This window comes from Carassius auratus, chromosome 45 (genome assembly GCF_003368295.1).
Source record: "Carassius auratus strain Wakin chromosome 45, ASM336829v1, whole genome shotgun sequence".
NCBI classification, from domain to species: domain Eukaryota; kingdom Metazoa; phylum Chordata; class Actinopteri; order Cypriniformes; family Cyprinidae; genus Carassius; species Carassius auratus.
The window spans coordinates 2404698-2423517 of record NC_039287.1 but is presented as its reverse complement, the minus strand read 5'-3'; the positions used below and the strand labels follow the sequence as shown (position 1 = coordinate 2423517).

General features: G+C 37.3%; 1 protein-coding gene across 1 annotated transcript; it reads right to left on the bottom strand.

The window, feature by feature from the left end:
• Nucleotides 1–1411: 1411 nt before the first annotated feature.
• Nucleotides 1412–18684, bottom strand: LOC113062878 (kinesin-like protein KIF26B). Its single transcript, XM_026232922.1, has 13 exons — nt 18112–18684; nt 17635–17961; nt 16369–16743; nt 12902–13059; nt 12634–12805; nt 10204–10401; nt 9786–9879; nt 8319–8581; nt 6108–6288; nt 5700–5844; nt 5418–5577; nt 2498–5216; nt 1412–2426 (listed from the first exon to the last, which is right to left on the bottom strand). Exons 1-13 carry the CDS (start codon nt 18160–18162, stop codon nt 2233–2235), a joined length of 5037 nt encoding a protein of 1678 aa, XP_026088707.1. The 5' UTR covers nt 18163–18684; the 3' UTR covers nt 1412–2232.
• Between the last annotated feature and the right edge of the window lie 136 nt (nt 18685–18820).

The following is an 18820-nucleotide window of genomic DNA, read 5'->3' as shown; positions in this document are numbered from 1 at the left end:
GTGGGTATTAATTTTGTAAATATATGACAACAATTTCAGTGAAAAAAATTAAATACAAACAGGATCAAATTTACAATAAATGTACAATAAAATTGACTTGCAAATGACATGCTCCTAGAGTAACAAAATATACACTTGATGTTAAAGTTGCTTTTATTAAGGAAATCTTATCCCCAAATGAAGGACCTATTTTTTATTTAAAATCAGCCATTGAAAAGGATGAAAAATTTGCAAAATAAAGCCCATTACTGTGTTAAACAATAAGGTTCTAGTTGTGTTGTTTAACAATAGATCAATTGAAAACAAAATAATGCCTGAGAAAGATACAAATTAGATGTTTTTTTTTTTTTTAAAGAACATAATTTACAAAGGATTTATAAATGTGTAGTGTGAAATCTTGAACCCTGACTATCCAGAATTAAAATCTGAGCAGTGAAAAATAAAAATACACTGGGTTAGCAATTTCAATCAGAAAAGCCCTCATCAGTGCTTCCAAGTTCAGATCCAAGTTCAGACCGGTCTGTAGTCCAATATGTTGTTTTGACCTTCTCAATGCTAAAGCTAACCATACCAACATTGACAGCAAATTAGATTTCAAGTAAAGCCTGGTCAGCATCAAAAGCTTTTTTTATAATGTGATGATTTTCAGACAGAGGATTTGTAAGGAGACCCTCAAGATGAAGATAAATAAAATGAGAAGGAAGAAAAAAAATATTTTAATGCTTTTGTTTCCCCCCAAGAAACGCTCGCTCACAAAATTTTGTAATGGAAATATGAACTATGCGGTCAGAATGCAATGTTTCTCGGAGTGGAGACCACAAAAACATTCTTCCTCCCTTCCTATTTTTTCCATCACAATGTCCCCCAAGTGGCGCTGTAAATTTACACACATATCATTTAATATATCGCATAACAAGTAAAAGTGATCATGTAAGATCTTGGCATGCTATATTCCTAAAAACGCTGCATGATCTACCGTGGGCCGATGCTGCAACTTTTGTCTGCACTTGGGTGTAACGTCAAAGCTGGTGACCATCAAGACATGCGCTTTACAGAGGTTAACTTGACACTCTAGCCGTCGAGCATTATACTTGAGCCTCATCTCTGCTATTCTCTGCTGTCGATGCTCCAGGAATTTCAGCTTTGCACTAAAGAGGACTATGCCCTGAAAACGTGGATGACAAAATGTAAGTTTGCCTACGTATAAAATGTGAGGCACCTGAGATTTGGCCTACCATTACACCACAGGTTTTTAAATTACAGTAATATTACCGTAGTTTTTTTCTATAACACATTTCATATACAGTCTTTTAAAACAAACTCAAAACAGTTTATTCAGTCTTTTCTTCAGTCTAATTGAAATCTTGACCCACAAAGCCATCAAATACACAGATACACTTATTTACACACTTTGGAATTTATTTAAAACAATACGATCATGAATGCTTACTACAATGAATGTGGAACTTTACATTTTACTCTGCAACATAAATTAAAGTGAAAAATAAGAACACAAAAACAAAAACAAAGAGCATACATTCCTGAACATACAGGTTTGGTTTTGTGATAACAATATTGTTTTGATTAAATTAAGCACAATTTGAGAAAAAGTATCTTTACTACTTTAAAAAAGAATTGTATTTGAATCATTGTATATAAGAGAACACAGCACTGTCAAAATGTCCTGGATTTGTACATTGTTGAATGAAAACAAATAAATAGTTAAATGAAAACTATACAAATAACAAATTTGAAAAACTAATGTAAAATATTTCCTAACTTTTCAACAAAAAGTTGCATATTCTTCAGAAATAGTAAAAAATAGTATGTATAATCGATACTGATCTTAATCAGTATTTTGTGTATAGTTTGGGCCAGAGTAAAAAAAAAACAAAAGTTTTGAGAAATTAGTCTCAAGACTGGAATACACTACATGACTTTTAAAATTATTATAAACAAACTCGCACCAAAACTGACTGCTTTGAGAGTTGCCAACTAACGTTCTCCTCCAGACTGCAAATCCGGGAAAAATCTAGGTGAAAGCTGTGTAAGGTATCCCAGCCTTTACTTATAGAAAACAGTGTTGCAAGTCAACTGGCTAAATAACAGATTTTTTATGTCTAAGCAATTCAGAAAACTGTAAGAGTTGAATCAAGCACTATCAATTTAATGGACTATACAAAGACAGCAGTTTGTAAATGAAATACAGAGCAGACAGACAGACGATTTTTTTCATTGACACATTTTGAACCTCACCTTGTTCCCTGCCCCACCTCTCTTCTGTACGCCATCTACATTATCAATCTCATAGACTTTAATTTCATAAGAGTCGGAACCACCCCGATCCACCCGGTGCGTTTTGGGTCCACTGACGGACCTCTTCAGAGACAGGAGGTTGTCTTGGGATGGACATCTTAGACTGGCCCCTGTGGACAAAGACAAGTGAAATCCATACTGTTTTTATGCCACAATGCATTGATTTAAAAAACTTCCTTACCTATGTTGGTTCTTTTCTTGGTACTTCTCATGCCTTTAGTAGCACCGAGCGAGCAGGTCTGATCGCTGATGGAGTTGTGCGTCGAACTGCTGCTGACTGTAGCTTCACTGTCTCTAAGCATGCTGTCATAGCCGCTAGTGACCATACTGCCCCTGTTATAGAGTAAAGCTGTTTTACACATGGCAGGAGGCAGATCTCCACTGAGAACACTGGTGGTATCACTGGCATGGCCGCTGCAGTGGTTTGGTGTTCGTGGAGCTGTGATCCGGCTATACGGGGACGGTATTGTGTGAACAAAAGGTGTCATGGTCCCCAGTTCCTCACATTCATCTAAATCAGACCCACCTTGACTAAAAGCAGAAAGCGAGTCTCTACTGCTTCTTAAAAGCTCAGCTCTTCCTTTCCGGACTGCATTGGGTGACTTCAAACCACCGTTGTCTTGACTTCGGGATAGGGAGAGTGTTGACCAGCAGCTTTGGCTGACTGGTGCGCCATTAGGAGAAAAGCTTGAGCTCCTGTTGATCGAGTGTCTAGTGGGTTTTGGGGACAAGATTGGCATCTTGTGGATCTTCGAACTGGGCATGAATTTATTAACTGATGTGCTCTTAGAGTGACCGTTTTTAAATGAGCGGGTTGCATAATTGACATCATGCATTGGAAAGAACTGTGGAACCCTCCCGAGACTCTGACTAGCTCGACACCTTACGAAGTCCTCAAAGTCTTCTTTAAAACCTAGAGGGCTGGGTTGAGCTGAAATATAGTCTTTATCTAAACCTTTCCGAGCCATATCGATAAAAACAGTCTCTTCGAGGAATTTGCTTTTAAGTCTTGAGCTAGAATGACTTTCCAGGCTTCCTGTTGAGCGCCCGCTCTTACTATGATCCCATGTTTGGCTCCTGCTGGATAATGTTTTCAGTTTTGCATTGAACAATTTGCTGCTTTCCTCAAAATGAGATTTAGTGTTGGTCTTAGTTTCAGTAGCCAGGTTTAGCATTGCACTTCTGGCTATTCCAGATTCTTCTTTCCTCTCTTTTCTCTTGAGATTAGGACTATTTGTTGACGTTGATGGCAAATTGTCTTTGGTCCATTCCACAAGACTGTCTTTCTTGGTATACTGTTTCTTCTCATAAGTTCCTCTTGGACTATGTGGGTTCTTTTGTTCTGTTTTCATTTGAGGGACATCCTTGACGTCTTTCTTGTTGTTTCGGCACATCCAACTCTGCTCGGGTTTAAATTCACAAGTATATTTTCCAGACTTGGAGACCTCACAGAGAGGGTCAAGTTTAACAATGGCTCCTTTAGGTATCTCCTTCACATCTTCAGTCAGGGCCACCTCAGGCCAAGTATCATGCTGCGGCAGGTTTTTAGAATCAATGAAGTCACTTGCCTTGTCAGTATGAGCATTGGTTTTTGTGTGTTTCACAGCTCCATCTGATGAGGCCGTGGAGACTTCATTCTCTGAAATCTGTGCATTGGAGTTGGAACTATAATAACTTGCTATTTGTTCTTCACCTACGCTGCCGATAATCCTGACAGACTGACTTCCTGGGGTTAGAGCCTGGAGAGAGTGCGACTCATGAATACTTAATATTTGTGCCTTTCCTTGCTCAGAGGCCCCATTTATTGTCACCTCCTCAACCACGGTATACACAAGCTCATCATCTCCATTAAGATCCAGCGGCTTCTGAACAGTCACAGTGATGGTGGCCCGCATCTCTCTCTGTTTTTTTCCTGTACAGTTTGAAATGTCTCCATTCAAAAAGGCAGAAACAGCCGGTGGTGAGCTCAAACTAGAAGATAGGGATGATGAAAAAGAAGAGGATGAGGTAGATTTCTGAGAACTCTTGCCGATGGGAGAAATTCGTGTCTGAGATTGCATTGTGGAATCGTCCAATAATCTCATTTTACCTTGGTCTTCCAATTTCAAAGATAGTGCAGTGGGCATCACATTCGTTATTTTATTATGAAGCTGAGATTTGCTTGGAGATTGGCTAGACAGCATGGGATCGATCGGTTTGACGGTATCTAACTGTGACGGACATTTCTGAATAATCGGAGAACTGGCGGTACTTGGAATTTCTTCACTGTTGTGAATCATCGAAAATGCTTTTGAGGAGTTTCCTTGTCTGGTGCTATTGGATTCTCTGTTGTTTGATGCTTGAATGTCCAATAAATTGGATTGCTTCTTGGTTGGGCTTAAGTGAGGTAATTTGCTCAAAGTGTTCACTTCCTGATCTTTGCATTGATCCAATTCTGTTCCGTCTATGTTTCCCAGTCTATTCTGGAGTTCTGCAAACGTGTTGCACTTCAGACACTCAAAATCTGATCTATCTTGCATTGTTTTAGGTGTTGCCTCTTCTTTAGCCTTTTCTTTTGATATCTGCTTCATGTGATTGGCAACTGGTGGAGAGATTTCACAAAACTTCATCAGCGAGAGCTTCCTGGACTCCAGTTTGCTCTTGAGAAAAGAGGGAATAATAGGCAAAACCTCTCTGCTTCTATTTGTAACTTCTTTATCTAGGAGGCCAGAAGGATCCACGGAGCTAATGGTATCACAAGAGTTATCACTCCCAGGGTAAAATGCTGGATCACTAGAGAAACCAGGAGAGGAGAGATCTCGATCCAGCGTCCCTGTAGATTGGAATCTTAGCTTAGTGGACGTATTACATTTCCTCTCGTTGCCCAAGCTTCTTCCTCCAGGTGAGCTTGAGGAAGATTTCTGATGAAAAAAAAAAACAAGCAAAAATGCGAAACTTAACTTAAATTCACAGAACTTGAAAAATTGAGAATTTCCATAATTCAAAAAATAAATAAACGGACATGTTATAATTTACATGAGATATATAAGATTTATATACAATGTAAAGCATGGTCTAAATGAACAGAACCTGAAAACTGGTGAGTATGTCTATAAGTATACCCTTATCTTCTTTTTTTGACTTCGCATCCGAGTCACTGTCTGCATCGTACAAAGGCTTTCTGTAAGGTCTTCAGACAAGGTGGATATATGGGCAATAACTGTAGTGGAGCAGTTGACATTGCTCAGAGAGTCTTGCAAAAGCATTGCTAATTTACTTCCCCTGTAATGAAGAAATGATCACTGATAATTAAATCTACTTAAATGCTTTTTTACTTAAACTACTGTGCTTCATATACTATTAGTAATTCCCTACATTTATAAGTGAGATATACATAGTCATACCTATTTGGGACGTTATTATGCCTGTTGAGATTGGCTGTGATAAAGTTTCCAAGTTCAGCGAGGCAGACTCCACAGTTGCTTTCTTCCCTCTCCCCCACACAGCTCCCTAAATCAATCAGGCTCAGCTTGCTTTGATCCACATTCACTGAGGAAGGTATATATTTTAATAACACCAGACATTTGAAACATAATAGTTAAGAAATACAAATAATTTTAAGAAAAAGATCATATCATAAACACAAAACAGCCATTTGAAATATGCTAAAAATAGAAACAAGTATGAAATTTAACTCTCCTGGATCAGTATTGTGTGAGAAATGTAATCTAATAGGCCTTTGTATATCGAGATCTGTACTAGAATCAGCTCATATCTCTATATTTGAGCCATGAAAAAGCAACTGAACTCACTCCCAGATTTGGTGCCGCTTCCTATGTGCTGTTGGCGAACATGGAGGGTGAAGAACATGTGACAACAATGTGGTGGCCTCCCTCCGCTGTCCACCATCCCACTGCGAGATGCAAGAGCTGCATCTAGAAGGAAAGCTGCTCTTTCTGGAGTTGGAGCATTAAGTACACTGTGGTTGCAAAGCTGGAATTAAGATAGCAGAATTCAATAATGAGATTCTAAAGTAAATGGGAATGTCTCAATGAACATATCAATGAGTATGTATTCAATTTGTATTGATTGCTCATGAATAGTTATTAATTTATAAATGTCATGCAAAACATTGTTTTAAGGAATATTCTGGGTTCAGTATCAGTTAAGCTCAATCAACAGCATTTGTGGCACTATGTTGATTCGATTATCACAAAATGTATTTGTGCCACTTCTCCTTTTTATTACAAAAAGCAAAAACTTGGGTCACAGTGGAAGTGAATAGACCAATCCACAAAACTTAAAATGCTCAATTGTCAATACAGTATAGCCAAAGATGCAAAGTCTGTGTGTGTTAACCTGATTTCATTTGATTAATTCTGTATTACAAAAAATTTTCAATGGCCATGACAATGGACCACCAAAAACCTAAAATAACTGTAAAAATTATTCTTTAAAATGAACAAAAATTTACCCTGTTCATTTCCATTACATGGGCCAAACTTAAGCTGTTTAAAGAAACTAACAATGATTAGAAATAATTTGTTAAAGTCATCAACATTATGCCACAAATGCTGTGGACTGTGTGTAATGTGTGCTGTAACTGGAATATTCCATGAGCATTGCATAGGCTTGAATTCAAAGGTCCCCTGAAGTGCCTTGATACAAGCAGCATTATTCTATGTGGTGACGTAATTCAACTGAAACAGGAAGAGAGGGAGGGACATATCGAGCAGCCCCGCCCTCTTTTAAAAACAGCCAATAGCATTTTGTTTATATCCAGAGCGACCAGAGCCACTGAGCTTGGTAAAGCCGCATTTGACTGCCACAGTCTACTGTAATGGATTACCCCCTAGATTCAATATGAAACTCTTAGTAAAACAAAATAGTGGTCATAATCATGCTGAGGCTGTGCAGTTGTAAAAGTTTTTAATATATGCTGACTCGGGCCCAAGATCCGTTCTGTGTGATAGCATCTCTGGACCGGAGCCAAAGTCTGGATCAGACTGTGTGTGCAGCCGCAGTTCACGTGAAATAACGTGAAACCAAACCTCCTTTGCACCAAACGAAAGCTTATTCTGAATCGTTCCCTATTACCTACATTGTGCACTATGAGCCATTCACTGCAGAGGAAATACTACACTGTGAACAAGCGACCGATCTCAGCTGGTGCTTCAGCATCTATTTAAAGTGAAGGGGGCGGGCGCTTCGGATTCTAGAGAGCATTTGATTGGTCAGAAGATTTGATGAGAAGATGAAATACAATGTGACATAAAAAAAATCTTTTAGCCGTTTTGGTGGAAATGACAAACTGCAAGCTTTGAATACTTATATCTTCTTAATGCGAATTTTGTCACTGTTTTGGAGCACACTACCTTATATATAACCTTAAGACTAACATATTGATACTAACACCCAAAAAAATCATCCTAACTTTGTATGGAAATTTTACCTCAGGTTGTAACACACTATTTTTTGTAAAGCTTCTTTTGAACAATATTTGGAGCTATATGAAAAGTGATGAACAAATAAATGGAAATTAGGAATTACGTAACAGTACGGGTGAGCATATGAGCCAATTTCCCAGGACGCGTCCTTGCCAGGATTTCTATCTTGCCTAAAACATCAAAGTAGTTTGACCAATAACATGCAGGTATGGTACATAATCAACCAGTTGTGGCGTGTGAGAAGATGAGATCTACAGAGAACGATCAAAGCAATGCAAATACACGTACATATTAGGTGTTTGTTCGTTGATTCAACTTGAAGCGTCGCTGCGCATCGATCATTGTACGACACCAAAGTACCAAGACATTGATTTGAATGCATAAGGAGCCGTCTGCTCTGCTCTCTATAGCTCTTATGAATGTCATACAATGATCGATCTGCACAGCACAAACAGCCAAAATCTGGATATTTTAAGCAATATAAAAATCCGGGCAAGTACGCGTCCTGGGAAAATGGCTCATATGGTCACCCTAACGTCCAGATAGTACAACAAAGGAAGTGTGATCAACACTTGCCTGTACTCCATAGATGGCGTCCTCTTTGAAGTAAGCATCTGGTTTATAGTTCATCTTGCAGTTGTCTTTGTCAACATCAAAGAGTAAATCTCTGATGGCATTGTTTTCCCCACAGACCTCTACAGCTGACACAGAAACTGAGATGTTTGCCCATGTCTTGTCTTTCTTCCTGTTAATGAGCTTGAAAAGCCAAGATATAGCACAAGGAATGACTCCAAGGCTTTGAGTGCAACCATCGTGGCCAATCATTGTGTAAGACATTCCTGTAAGCCAAAAAAAAGAAAGTTACATTGATATTTTTTAAATAACAAAACCCCATATGGCAAACCCCTTCCTCCCAGAAAAAAATTGTCTTTTAGATGAAAAAAAAAAAAAAAAAAAATCACAAATTGAAATATGCTTAAATATGTGGCAAATTACTTTACAAACTGGGGTGTAAAATTCGTTGTGGCAATGTCACTACCAATTAAATGTAAAGCACTTTACTGGCAGTCAGGCATGGGCTGGTTTAAAAGATTTATGATGTCTGGCTGGGAGCCAAGGGCCGACTTGGAGGCTGGGTAATTCAATCTAGCTAGCAGAGAATGATGTCATACTCCAAATGCCATGTAGAGGCTTTTGTCATGAATTTGGGTGGATAACAACTAATAACCTTAAAGGTAAATGACCTGTGATGACCGACTGTGTAGACTATATGCAGTCCCTTGAAGGAACAACGTTTAATCCACATTCATCGAGATGCTCCACAAGTCACACACTGTGGCAAAAACATACGTGAATCTGAACCTTTTTTTTTCAACACCATGGGACGCAAAGAAATGGAAGCCTGTTTGCCTCAGAGTAAAAAATGCAAAGATAATTGTGAAATTAAGTTTAAAATAAAACAGAGTCAGGCTGCAGCATATAAAGTCACAATTGTGCATTATGAAGGTTCAAATATGAGAAATAAGGTTTACATTTTTGAGATTAAATGCAAGATTTTAAGCTACACTGTGAGATGTATGAAGTCCTATTAGAAAGACACTAAGTTGCATTTACCTAAGTTGAACAGTCCTACAATTAAAACTACAGAGTATCATAAAACTAAGCATCCTATCATATATAATCTACTAAGACATTTTATTGGGAAAGAGACAACTGTTATTTATAGCGTTTTGTGTAAGTAGTTTATTATACATATATAATTGAGTTCCCTTAAAAGCTATCAGACTTTCATCTTACTTTTTGGCCATATAAATAAAAACAACAGCTCAAAATTGAAGATTTTTTTCCAGTTTAGGCCTCTGAATAAAATGGAGGAGTTATTTAAAAATGTTTTCAAGTTTGAGTACCATACTCTCACTACATCTGAACATATGAGCCATAAAAGTCTGATGTGTCAAATATGATACAAAAAGAAATAAATAAAAAAATTGAAATAAAATAAATAAAATATTTGTAAAAGGTTTAAAAAGATCACTCACTTACCCACACTGGTTTGTCCAAAGCTTAGGATGCAACCATCAGCTCCTGCAAGCACAGACTGGAGCACTTCACACAAGCTGTTCTCACAAATGTCTGCCTGAAAAAAAATAAATCAACTTGATTTTTTATGACAACACTGTTTCATCATTTGTCAGTTGAACTGTAATTACATGTACATTTCAAGGAGCTTTTACACAGAATCTGTCTGCTGGGATGTGGAATTATTTATACAAATGTGCATCTAACACTGAGTGAAATCAGCTCCATTGATTGTACTGGATCAGAATATCTAGATATTGGATATCTGCACTTAAATATGACCAAATCTGAGAGTGATGTGATTATGACTCAGATCTGTCCAGACAGTAGACAGATCAGTTTTCACATCATAAGACAGAAATAACAAAGCAGTGGCCCTGACCTGGGTTGAATCAGGGCCACAGGCAGCATCAAAGGTGAAAGTCCTTGAGGAGACTGTAGTTCCAGCAGTCAGTCTCTGAGGGTTGAAGGTGGGTACATTCAGCACTGTGATCTGTTTCTTGTGTGGGTCCAGTTTGAAAGAGTAGGACTGAGACGGGTCAGACATAGGAACCGAACACACTCGCAGCATCACTTTGACCTAGAATTGGGGGAACAAAACCAAAACAATATACATATCGGATATTACATATAAATATAAAATATTTTTAAATGTAAATAAAAAGTGCCCAATCCCACTTGAAAAATGCCAAACATATATCTTTTCAAATATTTTATAAAAATGACAAAAAAATATATTTTGCTAATACAGATTTTAAATTATATTTACAATATATTTTCAAAACATTTAAGTTACTTATATCTAATTGTATATTTTTGGCCATCATTGTAAATACATTAATACTGTCCTAAATATATATTTAAAAAATTTATTTTGCTCCTTGACTTACGTTTTGTAATATATTTGTCATTTGTATGTTTAAATATAATGTTCAATTATTTATTCACACCACCGCGCTCTCCCAGCTTTTATAGGTGCAGAGACCTGTCTCTTATCTTAAATGTAACTTAAGGTCTACTTTACTATTATTATTAATAAAGAGAATTTTAAAGTGCATACCTTGAGTAACGTATCAATTATATTGAGACCTTAATTATATGTAACACGCACACATATAAAATAGATGTTTATATGTAAACCTTATATTTAAACCTACATATGCCAAATATATTAATATATTATTATAATGTAATGTGTATATACTTAGAATTGTTATTATTATTATTATTATTATTTTAGTTTAAGGCTTAAGGTCTACATTAGGGGAGAAGATCTGTGAAAGAAAGCCAAACCACTGTGGTCAATGTTGAAATCTACGCTAATGCAGTGTTGGTCATATGGATAGTGAATGTTTTATGATTTAATGTTCTCTATCTATATTGCCAGACTTTTACTGAGACTGAGAAAAATGTCCTTGTTCCTATAACTATCACCATAATGGTAATATTTAAGACGTCAAATATCGAACTTTCTATTAAGTCACTATCTTAACTAGGTTTAGGTTAATGCTTTGTCTGATATCTAACACATTTGTCCACTGACATTATCTTCGCTGTCCTGAGTCTGTCAAATCATATTTACACAAAATGAATTATTTAAGAATCCATTATCTCTGAATACAATCTACAGTTGCTGGATGTGCAGTGCTGAGTGCGATCTAGCTACCAGGTGCTACCCTGAGAGCCATATAATTTGAAACTCAAGACGAGTCTCATCAGTGTGATCTGTGGAGAGTGATGTCAGGGAGATCTACAATTAAAATAAATTGATTTCCCTTCCTCAAGGAGGTGGTGCGATGGAATGGGAAGGCCATTAACATCACATTCAGAGGTTACAGTATGAGCAGGCTTCTCTAAATCGTGAGGCAGCTAGAAAGCAGCCACATCACAAGGACAGAGTGAATAACATCTAAATCATCTGATCAGAGGTGTGGTATGTAAGGAAGGAACATATTTCCTTATTTCCTTAGAAAATGGTACACAAAGAAAACAAACGATGAATACTCCAGTCATAATAGTACCTTAATAAAGTGGTTTAATTTTTCTTGGAGGTCATGGTAGCTGTCATGTTAACATCCCATGACCAGTCAGATATTCACTTCATCTTGCTAACTAAATAATAAATAATGGATGTATGTGAACGGAGATTTATTATTATTATTATTTATTTATTTATTTTTTACCATGGAAGATGTAATCCACCACTGTGGAAAAAAAAATAAGTATACTACCATTCAAAAGTTTGTAAGATTTTTTTTTTCTTTTTTTAAGAGATCAAAGTTTAAGTGCAAAGATGCATGAAGCTGGTCAAGAGCGATGGCAAAGACTAATATTCAATTTTAAAACATTTCTTAAAAAAAAAAAACTTCTTTATATTCCACAAAATGTATCATGTTTTTACAGCACAATGGTTTAAACATTGATTATATGAAATGAGCTTATTGCAACTACAGGATCATGTGACATTGAACATAATATTTCATAATGTGACTTTATATCTCACAATTTCTTTATTCCCTGCAGTGTGTTTTTAAACCTTTACTCTTTGATTTTCTCTTTCTCTTGCTCGCATATTTCTCCAATCAGTAACTGAAAACTTAACAAAACATTTACATAACAGCAGAATATAAATCAAATTACTGAGTGCACCTTAAAGAATTAAAAAAAATCTATGAATTCTGTCTATTACTAATTTAATCGCAAATTAAAAACTACCATATTATAACAACATATCACTTAATAATATATGCATCCAAACGTTTTTGGTAGTCTTTGCAAAAATTAACATTTGTAGTGAGCATTTAAGCCATACCTTCCCCATCCCAGGTGTTTCCTTGCTCTTACTAACAGCTTGAAAAAGGTTTGCTGGTGTTGGAAGAGGAGATTTCTGCAGAAGACTACTGAAGTTTGTCATGCGTTGGGAAGCACTGCTCTCTGAGAAGTGCCTTCCTCTTCTAACCATTACATTCAACTTCTGTGCTGCCCTGTGGATGTTCAGTGATTTAACAGAATTACAAAAGCAGTTCTTTGTGTTCTACAACACAGCTTTAGTTATTTTTTTTCTGGTAAGCACATATTACCTGACAAAGAAAGACAAGGCAGCAGATGTTCGTGCAGGTAGCAGAGAGGACATACTGGAAGAACGCATTGGCTGTGTGGCGCCGTAGTTGCATATCGCTGTAGAGGTCACATTTTCCTTCTCATTCACCTTCCCTGCATGCAAAGGACTCTGGGACGACTGAGAAAGATTTATCTTCACTTAATGGCAAGCTCAGTAATTAAAGGAATAGTACAACAACAACAACAACAAAAATGCTCAGGCCGTTCAAGATATAGATGAGTTTGTTTCTTTATCAGAACAGATTTGGAGGAATTTAGCATTACATCACTATCACTTGCTCACCAATGGATCCTCTGCAGTGAATGGGTGCCGTCAGAATGAGGGACCAAACAGCTAATAAAAATATCACATTGATCCACAAGTAATTCACACTTACCCCAACTGCAGTCCATCAACTAATGTCTCGTGAAGTGAAAAGTTGTGTGTTTGTAAGCTTCCCCCAGTGAAAAGTCCATCACGTGTTCTCTCACATCAAAATCCACCGAAATGTTTGTTCAGAAATTTTGATTAAAAACTTTGATTAATTTGAGCCTGAGAGGGTTAAAAGACATCTTATTGATTAATTTATTACACTCATTCCACATCATTTCACAAGATGTTTATTGATGGACTGGAATCACGTTGATTGCTTGTGGATTATTGTGATGCTTTTGTAAGCTGTTTGGACTATCATTCTGACGGCACCCATTCACTACAAGTGAGCAAGTGATGTAATGCTAAATTTCTCCAGATCTATTACGATGAAGAAGCAAACTCATCAACAACTTGGATGGCCTCATCTAGGGAATATTCATTTCTGGGTGAACTATACACTAAATTGGACAGGCAATATGTTTATACAGTTCAAAACACTTTAATTGAATGTCTTTCTGAGATTGATTTTAAAAAATATGCCACTGTGAACACTACACCCTGAACATGAGTGTGTTCAATGCACTGCAGTCAGATACTATTATTAGTGAGTGAATGCCACTACAAGCTAAGTCATGTGTGCAGATGATGTCATGAACCTAATTTTATATGTGTCTCAGCATACAGGCAATGAATGCCTAAAGCTCCAGGCACTGACGGTACAAGTCATACTTCAGTACAAAATCGAACCTCTTCTCAGCAGAAACAAATACAGACTGTATTTCTTTGCCTCTGTTTGAGAAACCATCACTTGACTGCATTCATCCGCATATCTTAACATAGGGAGTTTATGTCTCATCAATGCTTCAATCCAGCCGTGCGAAATAGGAGCCTCCTCTTTGCTCCCCTCCATTATAACGCCAATTAGCACTGGGAGCAACCCTCGGCCAGAGATGGCAATATTGGCCCTGCTGTTATTCTTTTCTCCATCTCTGCTTTCTTTCTCTCACTTCTCTGTCGTCCACTGAGAATCAAAGATTTAATTTTGTTCACATCTTATGCACATCTCATCTTATGTGTTTGGTATTCCAAATAAAAACCTGCAAAATGCATCTCTTCTGCTATTACACCCTGCATTCATTTTATTATTTTTTAATTCCACTCCAAGGACTGAGTGAGTCCACCTTGTATGTTTGTGTAATGAAATGGAGCTGGACTAATGGACTCTTCCATTATGCTCTCGGTCAGCAACATATAAAGATCTGGTACTGAGTGCTGATGGAGTTTTCTAAGATGTTCATTCTCTGGCTCACTTCCATAATGCATTCTCATTTCAACTGTATTTACGGGCGCTCTGTATGAATATTTCACCGGTCATTAAATATTACAGTGATATTGATCAAACTCCTTTTCTTCTGACAGGCTTCTCTATAGCATGGATAAAATGTGAGTTTAATCATTCACCAAAAACAGTCCTGTATCTGCTGACTCTGGATCTAATCAAGGCCTGTGTATCATATGATGGTCAAATTTCTTGACAAACAAATTAATAAATAAAAGAAGTTTTCAATTCACCCAAAATTTAAAATTGTATCATTATTCACTGTTATGCCTGCCGGTTTGCCCCTGCTGGCTCTGCTACACAGTGCAGATGTTAATTGGGCAACAGGTGTATTAAATCCTCGACTAACTCACCAGAGTATAAAGACCGGTGACTTGTAATGCGAGGAGGCTAGCTTCGCCCTCACTTCTACCAACTTTGTCATCTGTACATTTTTATTTTCTCATTAATCATCCCCTTTGCTATATTTGTTTATTTAATAACCACACGCGTGTGTCCTATTTTTCCCCTAGACGTCAGTTTCTTTTGTTGTTTATTTGGTTTGATAATAAATTGCTTTATTGTTAAAGAATTTGTTGTCTGCCTCTTTTATGTTGCGGTCTACAAGCCAGCCGTAACATTCACTCACCGTCAAGAGGGTGAATTTAGATTTTTGGGCAAACCAACCCCTAAGTACAGTGTCCGAGAGAGCTCAAGATGCAACTTAAGAAAACATATGCAAATAGAAAAAGCACCAGCAAATTAAGAGAATGATTTTTTATGTTTCTGTATTTGGTTGTGTTGTGAGTATTTGCAGTGTGTGTCTGTTTTTGGTCACGTTGTGCATATTTGGCTGTGTTGTGAGTATTTGCAGCATGTTTCTGTATTTGTGTTGCGAGTATTTGCAGCGCACTTCTGTATTTGGTCGCATTGTGTGTATTTGCAGCGCACTTCTGTATTTGGAATTGTTGTGAACCTATGCAGCACATTTTTGTATTTGCAGTGAGTTTCTATATTTGGTTGTTTTGTGAGTATTTGCAGCATGTTTCTCTGTTTTATTATGTTGTGAGTATTTGCAGTGTATTTCTGTATTTGGTGCGTATTTGTGGCATGTTTCTTATTTAGTCAGGTTGTTTGTATTTTCAGCGAATTTCTGTATTTGGTCACGTTGTGAGTATTTGGTTGTGTTGTGAGTATTTGCAGCATGTTTCTGCATTTTATTGTGTTGTATTTGCAGCACGTTTCTGTATTTGTTTGGGTTGCGAGTTCTTTATTTGGTCGCATTGTGTGTATTTGCAGCATATTTCTGTATTTGGTTGTGAGTTTTTGCCACGTGTTTTTGTATTTGCAGCATGTTTCTGTATTTGGATGTGTTGTGAATATTTGCAGCGTTTCTGTATTTGGTCACGTTATGTGTATTTGCAGCATATTTGGTTGATTTGTGAGTATTTGCAGCACACTTCTGTATGTGGTTGCACTGTGCGTATTTGCAGCTTGTTTCTTTATTTGGTTGAGTCTTTGCAGCGCGTTTTTGTATTTGCATCGCGTTTCTGTACTTTGTTGTGTTGCGAGTATTTGCAATGTGTTTCTCTATTTTAGCGTGTTGTGCTTATTTGCATTGAGTTTCTGTATTTGGTCACATTGTGTGTATTTGGTTGTGTTATGAGTATTTGCAGGGCATTTCAGTATTTGGTCATGTTGTGCATAATTGTAATGTGTTTCTGTATTTGGTTTTGTTGTATATATTGGCCTACCTTTTGAGACATTGAATTGTTTCCTTTGCATGGAGACAGGGGACGCAGGGCCTTCAAATGTTGATGTCTTTTAATCCAGCAATCCGGTGGTGCATTGCTGGGCCTCTGATGGGGGTCTGAGACAACAGATCGGTGGCTTGAGGTTCTGGGGAGCGTTTGTGAGCCTAAGTTCAGGCTTGTGGATGGGATGTTGGCAGTGGTAGGTGGAGCCCATATGGCCCGCTCCTGGGCGAGGATCGTGCGGATAGCCTCCTGCTTTAGCTGGCTAAAGTGAGTAAAGCAGAAGCCACAGCGTCCGTCCACATTGCCCCAGACTTCTACAGTACTAGCAGGTGGTTTCATGCTCTCATAAAGATTAATGAAAACTTTGGGATCCTGAGGCACAGAAAAAAAGAAACGTTGTCGGTGAAAGTTAACTCATCAGAACATATCAGAAACTTTTTACAATCACATATATTTTTTACTTGAACATTTTAACTATATTAATATTTTAACATCATTTTAAAAACACAACCCCCCTTTGGTTTTATATATATATATATATATATATATATACGGTACACTGTATATCGTTTTTATATTTTATTTCATTTTTAGATTTTGTTATTTTAGTACACCAATAAGTGAAACTAAATTAAAATGAGATATGTTGCCATGTCAACTAGCAAAAATAAAACGTTTTGTATTTCAGATTTTATTTATTATTTATTTTATTTCAAGTAACAAAATTGTTTAATCCCATCATATCTTTATCTTAAAGTATTCAATCCATCTAAAATATTGTTATAAATATTAAGATTTTGAGTTTAATAGGGGGGAAAAACAAGTTCTCCACTAATCTATTTCTCCCACCACCAAATACTGAGACACATGCCATCCGCAAATTCATCTCTGTCCCAGCTGATCACATTATAGTGTCATTTACTGTTTTGTTCTCAGTAAAAACTGAGTCTTCATATCCCACCCATTATTATTATACCCCATATTCAATCCAGTGTAATCAAGGCTAGACGAGTGTCACATGAATTACAGACCAACTGCAAAAGCTAATCGATTTAAACTCGTTTCAGGGGAAGGAAAAAAAACACGCGCCTCAAATGTAATTGAAATACGAGACAGACTCTGACTGATGGTGTGGACATGCATGCAGAAGTCCACTAAATTCCACGCAAGAAAACGGAATTTCTTTGCAGCTCTAAATGCATAGAAATGCACGAAGATCGTTCCTATATGCATGCAAATTGATGATATAATGAATACACTTACTTTGGTAGAAAGATTTCCGTCAATTACTTGTTTTAACGCTTCCCTTTTGAAGACATTGAAATGAGAGATGCACTTTTTGCACAAATGTCCTGTGTTGAATAACGTCTCTCTTTTCGTCCCAGTGGACTTGATGGAGTTGTATTCAGGGAAGTAACCGTTTAACGATTCTTTGGACCATTTTGACCGTAGAAGAGAGTTAGTGGGGGGAGTCGGAAGGGAGCCCGCGAACCCTGTCCAAGGTGCTGCATGGGAATCGCCTTCGGGCGGGAGACGCTCCTTCTGCGGTGCGTGACCCTTGAACACCGGACCCATTTGAACGTTGGTCATCTGTACATAAATATATTATACATGCAGAAATTACTTGTATTTAATATTCAACTCAATATGAATCATATGTAGACATAATGCAGCTGGCCTAAAAAATAATGCATATTACTTACAGCATCATTTAAGTACTTAGTCACCCAGACGACTTACCATGAACCGCTCACTGCCTGTTGTTTCACAGCATCCTGTTTGATTCTTCATTTTCTGATTGAACAGATGTTGAATTAAAATACCCCAACGTGTCCTCCACAAGAAGTTTCCATAAAAAAAAAACGTTTCACGCAAAAAAGCTGACTTCACTTGGAATAGACGCGATGTCCTCGTGGCACATGCAGTGATTTCGCGTGGCGTGCTTTAGCCTATGTTCTTGGAGAACTTGGTGATCCGTTGAGAAACAAGTGAATATTTGATTTCTGTTTACGGAAATGCAAAGAGTCCTTGAATTAAATCATTCCTCGCGAGCCGTTCTGTAAGTTGCCGTTGTTTTTAATGCCCAGAATTAACTTTTAACTTCCTTAGGGAAACTGTAAGCAAGGTATATGATAAAAAAGCTTTTCGTATTCATTCTTGTGTTGTTGTTGCATTGTGTCTTCATCTTTCTTGTTCTCCGTTACAGTAGGCTACCACCCACTTGTCATTGCTCTAAGGAATTGAGATCACAAGCTGCTGTGGTTACCGTGTATAGTGAGCTCGATCATGAGATAGCGCCACCCTTCGACTAACATTTACATCTGTAAACGGCAATGCTGATCACATGCGGCTGTATTCAAGTCACTGCAAAGATTGGTAATACGTGTATTTAGTGTATTTGAATCATCACAGCACATTCAATTTTAAAGACTGTGTGATGAAAAAAAGT